At 37.3% G+C, this 20,638-nt stretch overlaps 1 protein-coding gene across 2 annotated transcripts in view; it reads right to left on the bottom strand.

Annotated features, from left to right (window-relative positions):
- The window catches only part of DGKB (diacylglycerol kinase beta), an 869,780-nt gene that overhangs the window by 675,792 nt on the left and 173,350 nt on the right, over positions 1-20,638 (bottom strand). For both annotated transcript variants that reach the window (XM_070369773.1, XM_070369774.1), the window contains exon 3: positions 3,234-3,310. In XM_070369773.1, the coding sequence (XP_070225874.1) occupies positions 3,234-3,310 (77 nt within the window). The remainder of the gene's footprint in view (positions 1-3,233; positions 3,311-20,638) is intronic.

Below are 20,638 nucleotides of genomic sequence, written 5' to 3'. Positions count from 1 at the left end.
ACAGTTCTAATTGACATAGGCAAATATAATGAATAACACATACATTATAATGGAAACCTTCCAGAGAAGAATATGAAAATAGAATATATAAAGGTATATTCGATTATACTTATTCCCCACTTCTAATGATTCCTCCTGTTAGAATAACATGCCTAGCTTCTCTCCATCTCTTTAAAGGTAAATATTTAATTTCTCTCTATATATGCCACTACTTAATTTCTTCCCATTGTTTTAGATGCCAACAAAACAGTTTGATACGGAATTTGAAATCCAGGTGAAAATATTTATATTTTCAATAACAAACTGATGTTCATATTACAAAATTCTACTACTCTCATGAATCTATTATATCTGCGATGTTCTGACTGGTTTACTATGAACCTTCTCACCAAGAATGGATGGCCATTACGATCTACCTATAATGACAGGCTTTACATTGCTCACATACGATTAGGTGAAACTAGCAGGTATCTCTTACCTTGCTGGGTATGATTTAGTAATAATTGGGTGCAATGGAACATGCCATGCTCATACATAAGTAATGCCATTCAATGCATATGAAATGCGTTTTCCTTCCCCTCATCCTTCTCATATCCCCTGGTTTTCCCTTATTCTAATGGCCTCATTAATTAAGTAAACAGGAAATATCTTAAACTGGGATTACACACATCTAGGTTTTAATTATAGTTATTGTCACAAACCTAGATGGTACATCTTGGGAAAGGCATTTTACTTTTCCTAAAATGAGTTTCTTTATTTACCATCATATTTGGTTATCTCAAGACCTTCCTCAAGCTTTTATGCTTAAAACATCTTTAAAGCCATTGTTTAAATGTATATTTTATGATTCTGTCATTTATTTCCTCATAGGAACTAAAAATAAATGATTCATCCATATATTACACTTAATATTCTCTGTTCACACAGACTAAAACAGGCCACATTTTCATTGGATCAAGTCTGTGTACACAGCTTTTATAAGTCAGTAATTCAAGCAAGTGATAACAAAAATAATGCATCTACCCTTGAAGGAGCTTTACTTAGTAAAGGAGAAAATGATTTGAGAGATATTTAGGTTGTAGTCTCTTTGAAAATACATTTTCCATGGATGATACAGACTATGTCTATTTTAGAAAACAAAGTATTAGTCATTTACTATAAAGCATGACTAGATTAATTACTTTCCTAGTTTTTCTTGTATAGCTGAACATTAATTAGGTACCCAACTATATCTACTCTGAGCTCAACTTGACCAGTCAATAGAGAGTGATATTTTCACACATGTGAGCTGACAGTATGAATTATTTCCTACTATTAGAGTAAACTTTTATAAACCTGATGAAGGTATGTACCAAACAGAATCTTTAGACCTTGAAGTTTTAATTCTAAACATTGAATATTTCTAAATATTTCCTATTGATTTTTATAAAATACATACTAGTGTTTTTTAAGACTCATAAAAACATTAAATTTTCTTCTGAAGGGAAAATACCTATCAACTTTAAAATTTGAGAGAGGTTTTACTCAAATTAGAGATACTTTTGAGTCTTAAAAAGATCAAACTTTTTGTTTTTCGACTGTTCATTATTTTAATAATGCATTACAAGAGCAAGTCTGTGCATTTATGGAGAGGTATTACATTATTGAGAAGGCTGACATCATATGCGTCTAATAACGAATCTAGTAACTACCTCAATGAATCCAGTTATCAGTCAGATTAAGTCCTGAGAGTCCTTTAAATAAGAAATAATTGAAGCAAAAAGTCTATTTGCAAACAAGATCACATTCCAAATGAATTTCTAGATGACAACTATCTTTAGGGAGAAAAAAACTGGTTTTCTCTCTGTACATAAATAGGTACATGCAGGTTTTCAACTATGTTTGAGTATGTAAATAATTACTGAATTTTAGAGGTCTTATAACAATTCAGTAAAGCTGTCATTTTTACCTCTTCAACCCTGCTTTCTTGGTCTTCGAGATTTTCAGTTTTACAAATTTACCTGCCAAGATTTTTCTCTCTTTCTAAAGCATCTAGGAAAATAAAATCTGAGCAGAATGAGGGCAAATATGTGATTTTCCCCCATGATGTCGGCAAATGGAAGTGGCTTTAAGTTGTCTATTTTCTGCATCATTTGTAGGCACTAAACATTAACTTTATTTTAAAAAAAAAAAAACAAAATGAATCTCAGATTAAAAAGTTTTAAAAAGTATAGTAATGTACTGGAATGCAGACAGAATAAAAATATAACAGGAAAGAGAGTAATTATTATAATAAAAATAGTAAGTTTTGAAAATACTAAAAGGAGGTCAGAATTTAAAGACTGAGTTTTGACTAAAACATTAGTTCTATAAATCCCAGAGAAGCAAAATATTAAGGATAGCCAAAAACTGTCATTTTGTAAACATTCAAAACCACAATAACAATGATAACAAAAACCAAATCACATTTTAATCAGCAAACAAATCTGTCTAAATACCTAGATAATATATCCAGCTAAAAGAGTTCTGGGCAGTTTGTTTTAAGTCCCATACAACCCAACAATTTGGGCAGTTTAACTCCCATAAAACCCAACTATCACTTGGTAAAGTTGCAAAAGAACTTAGAGCAATGATGATCAAACATTTAATATGTAGCATTTCTCAGCTAACATAAAAGACAGGGTTATTAACAAATAATTAGGAAGGGAAAGGCATTCATTCAAGAAAGGGGTTTCAAAGAAATTGGACAGTACATCGTTTTTATAGGGAAAGAATTTCAGGGACTCAAAAGCTTACTGGTACCAGACAAAAACAAGATAAGAAGAATAAATTCCTCTCTTTGTATCAAAGCTTGCTCTTTAAAGTAATAGATCACTTATATCCATCATTTCTTCAGTCAAGGTACCACTTCCTGCCCCGATGCTTAGTTAACATTAAGTAACGTCTTAGAGAGAGTCAGAAACACTTTCTCTCTTTTTCTATCTAAAAGTATTTCCTGACTTTTAGGAAAAGAACCTAGCATATATTATAGATAAGCTATACACTTCCAAGTATACAATATAGAAATGCTATTTTCATTAGCAAAACATTTTTGGATGAAAATAAGCAGTACACCATTTAATGTGTCTTCCAGAATAGCATCTCATTATGAATTTCATTTTGGATATGAATATATATTTCCAAGAACTCTTCATTAAGAAATCCCTCCTCCAAACATCTATATGAAACTTAAATAAAGAAAAAAAAGGCTTTACCCCTTCAGGATTATACTTTGCAAGCACACCATTACCATGGAATTCTTCAAGAACATCTTTTAATTTCTTTGTAGAATCTATAAGAAATAGAAAACACATTGTTTATATCTGCTAGTACGCTGGCATAACCCAGTTCAGAAACAAAGACTTTTTAAAATATAAATAAATACCACCAGATACTAAATTTTAAGATAAATATGCAAAACATTCTTTATCATTTTTGAATGGATATATAATTGGAAAAGGCCATCACACACACACACACACACACACACAAAGAAAGAAATGGGAATTTTCTGGTGGTCCAGAGGTTTGGGCTCAGCACCTTCACTGTTGGGCCCAGGTTCAATCCCCAGTCAGGGAACTAAGATTCAGTAAGTTGTGTGTGTGGCGAAAAAGAAAAAGAAAGAAAGAAATAGAAAAGAAACAGAAGAAAACATGTCCTGTCCAAGAATGGGGCCACTGTCTATTACTATACGAATTAGTATGCAAATAATGAATCAGTAGCATGTTTTTCCCCTTTCTTTTCTTTATAACATTTAAGTGAATGACACAGTTCTAAAAAAACAGAAAACCTAGCTATTCTTTGTTGAACTTTACCATACACAGTGCACCTTCCATATACCACTCCATTAACTAAAAATAGCCCTGCTGGATAAATAAAAAAAATAGTATCCGTTCAGAGGCAAACTATACATCTTAGTATTTTGCAGGAGAGAATTTTCTAAATATCTGTAAGGCTCAATTTACCTATGTCAATTAAGAAAAAAGTTTAGATATGTTACCAAAAGTATTTTAAATCATGATTTTCCAAAATTTTTATATTTTTAAGGAATTTCATCATATTAAGATGGTAAAAAAAGAATTGAATTAACACAGGAAATCATGTCATGAAAGATCACAATTATGAGCTTAAAAATTATATATAAATGTAATAAAAATGTATGTAGTCAATCTGGTAACATAATGTTATCATATCAAAATACAATTTTGACCAAGAAATCTAAGAATTACAATATATTTAAAGAAGAAAATTACACAAGTATCATTGTGTTTTAAATATTCAATCAAGTTTAAATAACAATGATAAAATGAGCTTGAAACTAAAATGTGGGAAATAAGCAGATTTTTAGTTTTCTATTAGGGGATAGGGAGTGGATACTATTTTCCAGCACTTGAATATAATCCTTCCTGCCTACCCTCAAAATTCAGTTATATCTGAATCACCATAAAACATTTTCCAGTTCCCAAAACAACTAATTTACAAATGAGCTTTTGAAAAACTCTTAGAAAATTCACTCTTAGATGCCCATTAAGTGCATGATGCCTATATTTTACAAATTATACTTTTATTTGGAATTTATAATTTTCTTTATATTGCAAATTGTGTTTAATTTTAAGTGTTTGTGACTGTACTTTTTTACCGTGATAAAATTCACAGAACATAAACCTCCCACTTTAACCATTTTAAAGTATACAAGTCACTGGTTTATTAGCATATTCACAACACTGTGTAGCCATCACCACCATCTACTTCCAGAATATTTTCTTCACATCAAAAAAGAAACCCATATCCTAGACATTTCATACAAAAGGGATTATATAAGGCATTGTCTTTGTGTTTGACTTCTTTCATTTAGCATAAAGTCTTCAAGGTTAATGTATGTTGTAGCACATGTCAGTACTTCATTCCTCTTTACAGCTAAAAACATGACATTTTACGAGTATACCACATTTTATTTTTTATTCATCAGCTCATACATAATTGAGTTTTTTCCATGAATAAAAATGCTACAAACATTCATGTATACATGTTTTTATTCAAATATATGCTTCAGTTCTTTGGGTATATGCCTAAAAGGAGAATTGCTGGGTCATATGGTAATTCTATGTTTAAAGTTTTGAGGAATTGCCAAACAGATTTTCACAGGGCTGTACTATTTTACACACCTACCAGAAACGTATTACGGTTCCAATTTTTCTGTATCTTTGTCAATACTTGCTATTTTTTTAGTTTTTGTCCCTTGGACTGCAAGGCGATCCAACCAGTCCATCCTAAAGGAGATCAGTCCTGGGTGTTCATTGGAAGGACTGATGCTAAAGCCACCTCATGCGAAGACTTGATTCATTGGAAAAGACTCTGATGCTGGGAGGGATTGAGGGCAGGAGGAGAAGGGGACGACAGAGGATGAGATGGCTGGATGGCACCACCGACTCGATGGACATGAGTTTGAGTAAACTCCGGGAGTTGGTGATGGACAGGGAGGCCTGGCGTGCTGCGATTCATGGGGTCGCAAAGAGTCGGACACAACTGAGCGACTGAACTGAACTGAACTGATGGATAAAATGATTACGATTTGTACTGGAGTAGTCATTTACTAAAGACTAATGATCTTCAACATCTTTTCAAGTGCTTATTGGCGATCTGAATATCTTCTTTGAAGAAATGTCTCTTCAAGACTTTTGACCATTTTTAAATGGACTGTTTTGTCTTTTGGCTGAGATTCTCTGGTGTGAGTGTTTGTGTGTGCATGCACCATAACATGCTTAAAGCCTGTGCAGCTTTCTATAAATAATTTTTTTCATTATATATTTTGCTAGCAATTTCCATACTGTGCTCCAGGTTAAATTGCTTTATTGTGTCCCTTGCTAGATTGTAGGTGACCCTAGAGAAGAAAATTAACATTTTTTTTTAATTTTTGAACAACATTCAATTTATTACAAAGCTGAAATAATAGAATTGCAATAAATATTTGGATTGAAATGATCAGAGCTATTCCTAAAATACAACAAATTACAGTAATTGCTTTGACATGCACCTTGGCAGAAACTTATACTATTTCAGAGACCAGGTGCTATGTTAAAAAGAATAAAAAGCTGATTCTTTATTCTCAAATCCTTCTCTGTAGATAATAAAGGCACTAGTCTAAGTTAGGACAAAACCTTTTACTTCCTCTTGCTTATAGATTTAGGTGTATAACCTTCTGTACGTACCTATAGAGACATACACATATATAGACATACATATATCCATATGTGTAAAAACTAGAATAATCCTAGTAGAATATATCCCAGTGGACAATTTTAACCACAGCTTGGCTCCATAATAAAACTGAAGGGAAAAAAGAAAAAGTTGGTTTCTGATACACAGGCCTTACAGAGAACTTTAGAGATACCACCTGAAGATGGGCTTTTCATTTTAAGCATGCACGGGAATGAAAAACACATTCAGTAATCATTTATAAATACCCCAAGAGAAGACAACAGCCTTCAAATTTATTCTTGTCACTTTTTAACAGTTTTCTGGTCATAGTTCACACTGGAATAGTTTTAGAGGGAGCACTAAGAATAAACTAATGAATTAAAAGCCAAAATCTCTATTTCGATGATTGCATTTTCCATGATCTGAGGCTCAGTGATGATCAGGGTCTGGGACAATTTAAGAAGCTCTGATTCATATTCAGATGAATCACCATCAACTCAACTTGTACTCCTCTTCCAATTCTCAAGTTCCATTTTTAACGTCTTGACATCTGAAGTTTACCTACAATCCAATCCCCACTCCATAATCTAGTTTAGAACCCAGAACCTTATCTTGCTCTTTTATTCATGTCCCAGGAACTCCTCTTGGGTCCAGTCTTTCAAAGACTGAGGTCTTGACTTTTCTAGCCAATCTTCTATAGATAGAGATTTTGGTACGGAACATCAAAGCATTCCAGATATCTTGTCTTAGCCTCATGCTTTTTAAACAGAATCCCCTTATGTAAATTGTTTACACATCTGCTTGGATTCCCAAATTGTGCTAGACTGTAAAATGTCTACTGCTGTGTGCTATGTGCCTTTATAGGAGAATTACATACTAACTTATTTTGTATATCAGTTGCTTTTCTGGATTTCACCCTATTACCTATAATCATAAATATTGCTAACTTTTTGCTTATGTCAACTCTGAATCATGTCTGTCTAAAACAATACTGGGCAGGAATTCCCTGGTGGTCTAGTGGTTTGAACACTAGCTTAAACCGCAGGGGGCATGAGTTCTCTAGCTGGCCAGAGAACTAAGATCCCACAAGCCACATGGCACCTCCAGAAAACAAAAACAAACAAACAAAAAATGGAGCAGCAAAAGAAGAAAGGATGGATAACTATATTCATCCTACCCTCTAGCAGAAGACATACCAAGGAAGTGACGCCTAGATGAACAGATAGTAGCTGAGTGAAAGACATAATTTCAGTCATAGTTCAGCTAATATTAGAGCTTCAAGTACAAGAGCACAGTGACAGATTCTGGGCTGAGAAATCCAGGCAGGAAGCCAAACAGGCAGGCAGCTGTGAACTGGGATATCAATTCACAGTTAATACGTATTTGTAATGGGACAAAGGTCCAGCTTCCAAAAAGATTGACAACTGAAATACTGGGCAGCCAGATTCAAACAGCTGGTTTAACCCTGGGAATAAGGAATCAGCATAGATGCTCAGCACAAAATACCGAGTCTCCTACAAAGCCAAGGAGGCTCGTGACTTGAGGCAACTCTGAAATAAAGGGCTAATTCCAGAGTCCTCAAAGCTGGCCCTGGCTACTAGGAAAGGAAACTTGGAGAAGAACACTGGATACCAATTGCTGCCTTTTGACTAGCATATCCATCCTAGGAGGAAGTAGTTTAACGTTAATAACCACAACAAAGAGAATGGATTCACTTTAGCTGGTCTTTTCCATCACTCTTGCCGCTAAGTCGCTCAGTCGTGTCCAACTCTATGTGACCCCATAGACGGCAGCAAACAAGGCTCCCCCATCCCTGGGATTCTCCAGGCAAGAACACTGGAGTGGGTTGCCATTTCCTTCTCCAATGCGTGAAAGTGAGAAGGGAAAGTGAAGTCGCTCAGTCGTGTCTGACTCTTAGTGACCCCATGGACTGCAGCCCACCAGGCTCCTCTGTCCATGGGATTTTCCAGGCAAGAGTACTGGAGTGGGGTGCCATTGCCATCACTCTTAGCCTGATCTAAAAAGCAAGGTGGTACCGAGTGTAAAAGCAGGGGTAATTTTGTTCAGCAAATACCTTTGATGTATGCTTGAATGGAGGAAATCTACCTGGGAATTGATAGAGGAGATTTTGGCTTGTCTTTCTAACACCTGCTCTACTGCATGAGTTGTTCCAGAAGTCTTTTAAAGGGCTCAGTCTCTGAATCCTTTCAAGTTTGGCTGAGTCACAGAATATCTAATGCCATGAGAGCTAAACTAGTTACATTTTAGAAATGTACAGCTAGTAACATTCTGAATGTGTACATGATTTTCAAGGAAAATTTAAATCCTTTTACATAATTCTGACATAAAAATAAAGTGATCAGTGTATTTGGCAATGTTAAGAAAATAAAAGAATCAAACTAAAAGGTCCTATAAAACACAGCTGAAAAATAGAATGTTTCATATCTCTTTAGGTATTTGTTGTATCTCAGGAGAGCTTCCTTTGTGATTTCACTGCCTCTTTGCTTCCTTATTCCAAAAAAACTCAACATGCATTTGTCAGATTAATTGCAAAGGTCCCATGGAGTCTTGGAAAGATTTAAAGGCAGATAAATTTGGATTTGAGTCTTGGCTCCAGAACTCTTGTCTGAATGTCCCTGGGTATATATTTAACCTCTGTGGCTCAGTTTTCTAATACTTAAAATTGTAATAATGACACAGACCTGGAAACACTGTGTATAGCAAAGGGTCAAGTATCCAATAAATGCCTCTTCCTTTCATGTTCCATCCTAAACAGACTTCAAACATATCACCATATTTCAATGCTTCCTGTTGCCTTTGAACTGAAATACAAGCTCCTCCTGTTGGCATCACAGATGTGTCCAAATATGATCTACAGCTACCTACAAATAATCATTTTCTGTGCCTTCCCTGTCAACAATATACAGACATCTAATTCCCAAGGTAACTCATGATTTCAGAGCCCCTCCTCTCTTCATGACGTTCTTTTTACCCAGAATCCCCTTCAATATCAAGTTCCAGGATAGTGTATCCCATATTTATCTGACACCTTGTCTGTAAAACTCTCAGGGTCACCTTGAACTGTAGCAGACAACAATTTGCCCTGTGTGGAGCTCATCATAATTCTCTTAAAATCTATACCTGCTTTATGCTCTGAATACTATGGACACTATGAATTAAAGTTTGTACGTGTAGAGTGCTTTGGAGACTGCAAAGTTCTTTATCTTAAATTATTTAAAACTCAAAATTACCTTATTACTTAATCAAACTTTCTCCCCACTTAACACATACAAAATCAAGGTTAAAGAAGCCATTATTATTCAAAGTCTCACAGATAAAAGAGAGTAACATAGTGATCCAAACTCTTTTATATAACATAAATCTGGTCTCTTTATGACAGAAAAAGAAGTAATAGAATTTTCCATTACAGCCAGGTCTTCTCCTTTGGAGTCCATGACTTTTGTGAGTTCAGAAAATTATATTACTTGTTTTTCTAGTACAAGAAAATAGTCTATATTTTTTTTACTGACTTAAATTAACAGATGAAGAATATGTCATCTATGTATACAACAAACAAAATAGGAGGGGCCAAGATAGTGGAGTAGAAGTTTATCTCCTCCCATGGCACACCAAAATTACAACTCTTTACAGAGCAAACAGCAATGTGAACAATCTAAAGACTAGCAGAAAAGATCTTATAAAACCAAGGATACAAAGAAGCCACAAGACTATAGATGGGATAGAAATGTGGTATGGTCAAGACCCACAAACTGGAAGGCACATCCTGGAAGCCTTGCACTAGAAAGACAAGTCCCCAGAACATCTGGTGTTGAAGAAGAGTGGGACTGGTATTCAAGAGAATGGAAAGATGGTGGGAAACAGACACTCTCCCCTTCAAGGGTACACACAAAGTCCTCACATGATCTGAGACCCAGAGCGAAGGAGTAATTTCAAAGGAGCCTGGGTTGGATCTATCTACTGATCTTGGCTCTACGACCCAAAGGCAACCTCTACTTGCCTTTTGGAAAGGCAAGTCCCCAGTGTCTCGCCTGGGGACACAGGACAGCCAATAGTTTTACCGTCCAAATAACAGTCATAGCTAATAAGAGAAGACAATCATATTCCACAGGTTAACAACATGACTTTTCAACTTGTCAAATTCATTTGCCATTTTTTAAAAATAACAAGTTTTAAAGAACTCATAATAAATTAATAATCTTGTCCTTTATTTGCCAAACTAAATAATGCCATGGGTCCCTACTTCAGTGAGGACATGGGGTTTTCAGGGAAAAATAACCTGAAGGAGGCTACCAATGCTTTTAATCTTCATGTTACATGGGACTATAGAAAAACCATCTTTTAGTTCTCTCAACTCAGTGTTTTCAAAAGTTTCCTTCAAAATCTAGACTTATCAGCAGAGGTTTTCCCTTTTATCACAAAGAAGATTTGTGGCTTAAAAATCTTTCCTGTGCCCAGTCAGAAGAATCTTGGCAGCGGCTGTTTTAACCCTGTAATAGTAGGGTTGCATAGCTGCAACTGTGTAAAGAGAGACACACTTTAGACATACTTTTCTAATACAGGTACTGAGTTAGCATTCATGTGTATAACATACTAGCACAGATATTTGCAATTTTGATGGGGTAATGTTCTAAGCCCAACATAAGCTACAAATACCATAACTTGAAAACACATTTAAGACACCTAATATCTCAGCAAATATCACAGCATAGCCTAGCCTAATGGAAATGTGTTCAGAACATGTACATTAATGTTTTTATGATTCAGCAAAATCATCCAACACAAAGCCAATTCTACAATAAAGTGTGGAATGTGCATTCAGATGCTAGTCATGTCCGACTCTTTGAGGCCCCATGAACTGCAGCCCACCAGGCTCCTCTGTCCACAGGATTTCCCAGACAAGAATACTGGAGTGGGTTGCCATTTCCTTCTCCAAGGAATCTTCATGACCCAGGGATGAAACCTGTGTCTCATGTGTCTCCTGCATAGGCAGGCAGATTTTTACCAATACCAACAGTGCCACCTGGGAAGCTAGGTGGATGTCATGTGGAATATCTCAAGCAATGTTCATTACTGTTGTTGTGGTTCAGTTGCTCAGTCATGTCTGGCTCTGCAACCCCATGGACTACAACACACCAGGCTTCCCTGTCCTTCACTGTCTCCCAGAGTTTGCTCAAACTCATAAACATTGAGTCCATGATGCCATCCAATCATCTCATCCTCTGTCGCCCCTTCTCCTCCTGCCCTCCATCTTTCCCAGTAACAGGGTCTTTTCCAATGAATCAGCTCTTCACATCAAGTGGCCAAAGCATTGGAGTTTTACCTTCAGCATCAGTCCTTCCAATGAACACTGTACTGAAAGTGAAAAACCGAATGATTGTATGGGTAGACACTGGTGGTAAGTATGTGGGTTGGTAACCCTCGCAATCCTGCGGCTGACTGGGAGTTGCAGCTCACTGTTACTGCCCAGCATCATGAGTGAGTAAGGCACTGCATGTGACTAGCCTGGGAATCCACTCCAGTGTTCTTGCCTGGAGAATCCCAGGGACGGGGGAGCCTAGTGGGCTGCCGTCTATGGGGTCGCACAGAGTCGGACACGACTGAAGCAACTTAGCAGCAGCAGCAGCCTGGGAAAAGATCAAAATCCAAAATTCAAAATAGAATTTCTATTAAATATATATTTCTTTTGAACCACCAAAAAATCAAAAAAGCAATAAGTTAATCCACCATAAATTGGGGACTATCTGTAAACGGCACAAAATTATATATGATAATTAACATTTCCCTTAGCAACATATGGTATTTAAAATTAGCAAAAGAGTCAGACATCCTGGAGTGTGAAGTCAAGTGGCCCTATGAAACATTACTATGAACAAACCTAGTGGAGATGATGGAATTCCAGCTGAACTATTTCAAATTGTCAAAGATGATGCTGTTAAAGTGCTGCATTCAATATGCCAACAAGTTTAGAAAATTCAGCCATGGTCACAGGACTGGAAAAGGTCAGTTTTCATTCCACTCACAAAGAAATGCAATGCCAAAGAATACTCAAACTACAATACACTTGTGTTCTTTTCATATGCTAGCAAAGTAATGCTCAAAATTCTTCAAACCAGGCTTCAACAGTACATGAACCAAGAACTTCCAGATGTACAAGCTGGATTTAGAAAAGGCAGAGGAACCAGAAATCAAATTGCCAATATCTGTTGGATCAGAGTAAAAGCAGGAGAATTTCAGAAACATCTACTTCAACTTCATTAACTATGCTAACCCTTTGATTGTGTGGATCATGACAAACTGGAAAATTCTTAAAGAGATGAGAATACCAGACTACTTTATCTGCCTCCTAAGAAAAATATATGCAGGTCAAGAAGTAAAAGTTACAACCCAACATAGAACAGACTGGTTCAAAACTGAGAAAGGAGTACATCAGTGCTGTATATTGTCCCTCTGCTTATTTAACTTATATGCAGAGTACATCATGCAAAATGCCAGGCTAGATGAAGCACAAGCTGGAATCAAGATAGCCGGGAGAAATATCAATAACCTCAGGTGTGCAGATGACACCACCCTTATGGCAGAAAGTCAAGTGGAACTAAAAAGCCTCTTGTTGAAGGTGAAAAAGGAGAGAGAAAAATCTGGCTTAAAATTCAACATTCAAAAAACTAAGATCATGGCATTCAGTCCCATCACTTCATGCTAAATAAATGGAGAAAAAAATGGAAAGAGTGGCAGATTTTATTTTTGGGGTCTCTGAAATCACTGCAGACAGTGACTACAGCCATGAAATTAAAAGACATTTGCTCCTTGAAAGAAAAGTTTTGACAAACCTAGATAGATCATTAAAAAGCAGAGACATCACTTTGCTGACAAAGGTCCATATAGTCAGAGTGATGGTTTTTCCAGTAGTCATGTACAGATTTGAGAGTTGGACCATAAAGAAGGTTCAGCAAGTAAGAATTGATGCTTTTGAGCTGTGGTGCTGGAAAAGCAAGATCAAACCAGTCAATCCTGAAGGAAATCAACCCTGAATATTCATTGAAAGGACTGATGCTGAAGCTGAAGCTCCAATCATTTGGCCACTTGATGTAAAGAGCCAGATCACTGGAGAAGATTCTGATGCTGGGAAAGATTGAGGGCAGGAGGGAAAGGGGGCAACAGAGGATAAGATTGTTGGATGGCACCACCAACTCAATGGATATGAGTTTGAGCCAACTTTGGGAGACAGAGAATCCTGGTGTGCTGCAGTCCCTGGGGTCTCAAAAAGTAGGACACAACTTAGCAACTGAACACCAACAAAAAGCTTTATCTTTGTCCAACAAAAACAGTTTTTTGTCTAATCCAGTGGTACTAAAACCTAGATCCATCTTACAATCACCTGTGTAACTTTTAAGTATACTGATGCCTGGGCCCAAAACATTGGTCTGGGATGGATCTCAAAGACCAGGAGTTTTTAAAAAGATTCTCACATGATTCTCATATTCAGATAAGGTTGAATTAACTATAGCTCTGATTCTCTAAAAGATATACAAATAAATTGAGAATTAATCAGCAATTAGTCCCTGCTGCATTTTCCTATGCGTGTGTGTGGTGTGTTTGTGTGTTTGTGTATAGTCTGGTTATTGCTCAGTTAGCTTCAATCCATGAAATAAAATCATACTAGAACATTTTATTTAAACATTTTTGAACTTTCACTCCAGTCACAATGGCCAAAAAATGGTATTTTGAAAATCCAGAAATTGATATTGCTATTAAAGCAATTCCTCAGGTGATATAGAAGATGCTCTACTTACACTCTATTCAGTAGCGGAAAAGGAACACCTACGGCAATATAAAATAAGATATTTGGAGAACTAGTCATCAGGAGACAGAAGTTCACATCTCCTTGTATGAAAATTACAGTAAAAGCACCAAGAGACTGAAAAAAAAAAAGTGTAACTTGTTAAAAGTGAAGAGTCACGGTGTAGCACCACTAGAAACCTGTACACTTGTATTTTAAAAGAACATCCTGAGAAGAATATTCTAATGATACAACTACATAGAGAAGAGATATAAAATAAACTCTTCACCTGTTCTCAGTGTATGTTTCCTCTCCACATATTCTTGCAAATTTCTCAGGATTACTATTAACTTATAAGGCGAAGGCCATAATATCATAGAGAAAAGGGTTACAGGCACGGTAGTAGCTATGGCCATTTTTCCAGAAAGACAAATATTTGATTTCAGAATTAACTGTTGGTTTGAGACTATGAAGAAAATTTCCTTTCTCCTTTTAATATTCATTATTTGCTGATAATGCTCTTAAACAACTAATCCTGAAAACACTTTTATGCATTTGCTCTTACTTCTTCCCTTCTTCATCTACCTGTACCCAACTTCTTGATGTGTGATTCTGCCACAATGTCTTGGACAGGATATTTGTAGGAGAGAATCTTGGGTAAATAAAATATCTGAGAATTTTGTTGACAAACTGAACGCATCTGGATACTGTCCTAAAAGCCTGTGAAATAATGTATATTGTATATACACTGTATTGAAAGGAAATGGAAAATATATACTTTTATTTGAGCCACTCATCTATACAATATCACAAAATTGATAAGGAAAACAATTCTAATTAAGAATTTTAATTGGTGGCTGAATTGACTGGCCAGATTCAGTGTTGTGCTTGCAAATATTTAACAATTACTGAGGATACAGGGTGCTGACTTGATGTGTTTGCTGATTTAGCTCTTATAAATATTCCCATCATGGCCACTTCAAGCCTTCGACGAGACATCATGAATGTGGAGTCGGGAAGAAATAATAACACTGGACTCATATGGGCAGTATTTAATTAACATAAAGACAAAATGTTTATATAAAATATACTTCAGGGAGAAAGAACAGGTCTTTCATAACAAACAGAGATAAAGACAAAAACAAAAGCCCCAGTTTTAAGTGTGCAATTATTCTTCCAAATATTTTTGTCTAGAACAGGTATGATTCTAAGTCCCTGGAATATATCATTGCACAAAACCAAAAATATTCCAGCTCATCAGGTTTATAGTCTAGTACAAGAAGATAGAAGATAAACATTATACACAAATATAGTATGTTAAGAGATTTCAACTACTATGGAGAAATATTATAAGGTAAGAAGGATTATCAGCTTGCAGAAAGTTTATGGTTTAAAATAACAAGATTAGAGCAGACTATTGTGAAAAAGCAAGATATGGGCAAAACCCTGTCTAATTTATATTTTAAAAGAAGCACTCTGTTCATGTAAAACTGATGAATAAGTTTTGTGGATAATACCAACATTTATTTTCTGGTTTTGAGAGAATTTTATAAACTGTAGTTACATAAGAAGTAACCATCTGCAACTGGTACATGGAGACTCCTGTATATATATTTTGGTAAGTTTCTGGGAGTCTATCACTATTTCAAAATATTTTTTAAAGAGCACTATATTGTATTAAAAACAGACTGTGGAAAGAAGGATAAAAGCAGGGAAAAAATTATGGAAGTATTATATCAATTCATTCAAGAGATATGATGACTTTGCATGAAAGTATTAGTGTTGGAGTAGTTGTTTTGAAAGCAGAGTCAAAAGGATTTTCTGATGGATTGGATATGGACTGTGAAGGTAAAGAGTCAACAAGGATCTCCAAATTTTGTTGATATGTTTAAAGAATTAGAAGGATAACGTTGCCATAAAGGGGAATGGGGAACACCACAGAAGGAGCACTGAGATGGAGAGTTCTCAAGTTTTGTTTAAGGCAGTTTATATTTGAGAAATCCACTAGACATCCAAATGTAGCCATCAAGGAAGCAATAGCTACTAAGCGTGGACTTCAGAAGATCTGAGCTAAAGAACTAACTTTGAGTGTGATTTGTATAAATGACATTTAAATGCAGAACTGGATGATACCACGTGGAGAGTGAATGTAGAAAAGATACCAAGGACTGAGACCAGAAACAGTCCCAGGTTCAGATGTCAGGAAAAAAGGGGGAACATGCAAGGAGATTAAGAATGAGTACTGAGTGAAATACCTCAGATATGCAGATGACACCATCCTTATGAAAGAGAGTGAGAAGGACCATCCTTATGACAGAAAGCGAGAAGGAACTGAAGAGCCTCTTGATGCAAGTGAAAGAGGAGAATGAAAAAGTTGGCTTAAAACTCAACATTCAGAAAACTAAGATCATGGCATCTGGTTCCCTCTCTTCATTGCAAATCGATGGGGAAAGAGTGGAAACAGTGAGAGACTTTATTTTGGGGGGTTCCAAAATCACTGCAGATGGTGACTGCAGCCATGAAATTAAAAGATACTTGCTCATTTGAAGAAAAGCTACGACCAACCTAGACAGCATATTAAAAAGCAGAGACATTACTTTGCTGACAAAGGTCCATGTAGTCAAAGCTATGTTTTTTCCAGGAGTCATGTATGGATGTGAGAACTGGACCATAAAGAATGCTGAGTGCTGAATAATTGATGCTTTTGAACTGTGGTGTTGGAGAAGACTCTTGAGAATCCCTTGGACTGCAAGGAGATCCAACCAGTCCATTCTGAAGGAAATCAGTCCTGAATATACATTGGAAGGACTGATACTGAAGCTGAAACTCCAATACTTTGGCCACCTGATGCAAAGAACTGACTCATTGGAAAAGACCCTGATGCTGGGAAGGATTGAGGGCAGGAGGAGAAGGGGACAACAGAGGATGAGATGGTTGGATGGCATCATCGATTCAATGGACATGAGTTTGAGCAAGCTCCGGGAGTTGGTAATGGACAGGGAAGCCTGGTGTGTTGTAGTCCATGTGGTCGCAAAGAGTCAGACATGACTGAGCTACTGAACTGAACTTAACTGAGTGAAATAACAAGAACACCAGGAGAAGCAAAGAGGCATGAAAGCAAAGTGTTATATAATGTAAAGTAAGATGAAGAGCAGACTGGATTTAGCAAGAAGAACGTCATTCGTGTTTTGTCAATAATCATTTCAGTTTAGAGAAAAAAGCCCAATCAGAGTGAATTAAGAGAAAGTAAGATGAGGAAGGGTGCAGCAAACAGAGGCAACTCATTAACAAGATTGCTCCAACTGGAAGCAAAGAATTTGGGCAGTAGCTAGACTGCAGGAAGTGGACTCAAGATGATTTTTTAAAAGGAGAAAAAAGAAAACAGCATGCTAATAGAAATGATCTAGTAGATGGGGAATTGTTGAAAATGAAGAGGAAACAAAAAAAAAAACCACTAAAATAGTGGAAAAGAAATGATGCAACCTCATTCACAGCAGGAAGTCAGAAGGTCTGGGTTAGGTAGGGGTTTGGACAGTTTACCTAAAGAAGATGGGAGAATATACGAGTCCATGTGCTGGGGGAACTAGGTGTCCAGCTGGTATATGTAAAGCTCTCTTCCGATTAGAGTTAAGTCCTCTACACACAAACCTTCGAGTTGTGAACTTTCAAAAATGTGAATGTGCCCCTGTATGCCAGTTGTACTGTAGCACTGTACAAGGCACTGAATTGTGAAATTTAAAATATTTTCTTTGCTTTTTTATATATCATTTGTGTGAAAGGAATTATAAACCTATTACAGTACAATACTATACAGCCAATTGTGTTAGTTAGGTACCTAGGCTAACTCTGTTGCTTGATGTCCAATTGCTCAATCGTGTCCAACTCTTTGTGACTCCATGGACTGCAGCACACCAGACTTCCCTGTCCTTCACTATCTCCTTGGAGTTTGCTCAAACTCATGTCCATTGAATCACTGATGCCAACCACCCGTCTTATCCTCTGTTGCCCCTTCTCCTCCTGCCCTCAATCTTTCAGAGCATCAGGGTCTTTTCCAATAAGTCTGTCAAAACGTGGTCCACTGGAGAAGGGAATGGCAAACCACTTCAGCATTCTTGCCTTGGGAATCCCATGAACTTTGATGGACTTATGAACAAACTGGACTTACAAATGAGCTCTTGGGATGGAACTTGTTTGTATGTAGATGACTTACTGTACTTTACTCAGTGAAGAAGAAAGAAAGGGCATCAGCTGAGAAAAGAGAAGAGAGGAATTCATGGAGATTTGAAGAAAGATCTGGGGTTTTGAGGGTTTCCCAGGTGGCACTAGTGGTAAAGAACCCATCTACCAATGAGGAGACGTAAGAGATGTGGGTTCAATCTTTGGGTGTAAAGATCCCTTGGAGGAGGGCATGGCAACCCACTCCAGTATTCCTGCTTGGAAAATCCCATGGACAGAAGAGCCTGGAGGCTACAGTCCATAGAGTTGCAAAGAGCTGGACACGACCGAAGAGACTTAGCACATACACGCTGGGGTGTTGAAAAGTCATGCAGAAGACAGCAAAAGTGAACAGATAAGAGAAATGGGGCATGACTATCTCACTGGACCAGTGAGATATATTGCGGGGGAAGAGTTCAAGTTACCTAGGGTTATGGTTTGTCCATCCAAGTGCTACGGAGTGAGATAGGGGAAGAGAGCTGCAGGAGGAAACAAGCTGCTAAGTTGCTTCAGTCGTGTCCAACTCTGTGTGACCCCATAGACGGAAGCCCACCGGGCTCCCCAGTCCCTGGGATTCTCCAGGCAAGAACACTGGAGTGGGTTGCCATTTCCTTCTCCAATGCATGAAAGTGAAAAGTGAAAGGGAAGTCGCTTAGTCGTGTCCGACTCTTAGCGACCCCATGGACTATAGCCTACCAGGCTCCTCCATCCATGGGATTTTCCAGGCAAGAGTACTGGAGTGGGGTGGAGGAAACAAGGGTTCAATTTCAATTACTTCTCATGGGGGATGCCCTTGGGTTTTAGATCATTACTTCAACTTGGGAAGACTCCATTGTGATGTTGTAGATCATCCTCTTGAGTTTGAAAGAACAATTTTGAGCAGTCGCTATGCTTTTCAGAGCTTTATGCCCTCTACTTAGACACGAACCTCCTTTGTACCAAATATAATGGGATGTGGAAGACAGAAATTGGCACCTCGGGTTGCTTTCTATATGTGCTTCCCCAGAGCCAACAGTACCTCAGTGGTCCTCATCTTTCTTTGTGATCCTGTTCTTTCAATTTTCTCTCCATTCTGTTAAGCATCCAATTACACTTAGACACATAATGTTCTGTTCAATAATGGTCCTTTTCAGCCTTCTTCCTTGTTCAGAGGATGACAAAATAGAAAGCTCATGCAGTTCAGCTCTATGTCGAGTCATCACTATTCATAATGAAAAGGATTATTTCTCTAGAGAGGCAGGATAAGACTCTTGTCCCCTTTTCTACCACCCCTGCTCTGCCCTGCCTGTCTGATAATGCTCCACCCACGCCAGTACAGACTCACTCAATTCACTTTGGAGAGGGTGAAAAATAACAGTGAAATGATTCTTGATACTCTCCATTCCTTGATGACACTTTCTAACTTGTGTGTGGTTGAAGTTACTTACTTCTCTTCCCAGTCTTTGAACTTAAAGTCAAGCTCATTTATTCTCTATAATTTTTTCTTTCTTTTAAAACATCATTTTAAGTCATTTATCAGCTTCAGTGAAGGTAGGTTTTACATACTGAATACGTTGCATTAATATTTTTTTTTCCAGAAAGAGACTATACAGACAGATAGATAGGTAGATAGACACAGATGTATAGTGGCAAGAAACAATCATTCCATGCAGTATTGTTCAAGCAGCTCCTTCACACATATGATGTGACATCTTCAAATTAATGAGCTCCTTTTCAACTAAATATTGATTTTTAGATTGGCTAGTGCCAATTAAGGGGGTTCCCTGGTAGCTCAGCTGGTAAAGAATCTGCCTGCAATGCTGGAGACCCCAGATCAATTCCTGGGTTGGAAAAACCCTGGAGAAGGGATAGGTCACCTACTCCAGTATTCTTGGGCTTTCCTTGTGACTCAGATGGTAAAGAATCCACCTGCAAGGCAGAAGGTCTGGGTTGGATCCCTGGATTGGGAAAATTCCCTGGAGGAGGACATGGCAACCCACTCCAGTATTCTTCCCTCGAGAATCTCTATGGCCAGATGAGCCTGACGGGCTACAGTCCAAAGGGTCACAAAGAGTTGGACACGACTGAGCGACTAAGCACAGTGTTAAATAACTATCATTCACTATTTGTGATGACAAAACTGCTATTTGTAAATGGGATAATGATAATACCTTCCTTGTGCTTCTGCTGAGATTACTACCTGGTACACTTTAACTATGATTATATTATTAACTGTGAGCCATTATCATCTGTGCTGTCAGATTTACACTGAGCTCTGGGAGTGTTTTCCAAAATTGCTGGCATATTGAGTGCAGCACTTCCACAGCATCATCTTTCAGGATTTGAAATAGCTCAACTGGAATTTCATCACCTCCACTAGCTTTGTTCGTAGTGATGCTTTCTAAGGCCCACTTGACTTCACATTTCAGG

Source organism: Bos mutus, chromosome 4, assembly GCF_027580195.1.
Source record: "Bos mutus isolate GX-2022 chromosome 4, NWIPB_WYAK_1.1, whole genome shotgun sequence".
NCBI lineage: Eukaryota > Metazoa > Chordata > Mammalia > Artiodactyla > Bovidae > Bos > Bos mutus.
This window is presented reverse-complemented; position numbering and strand designations above follow the sequence as displayed.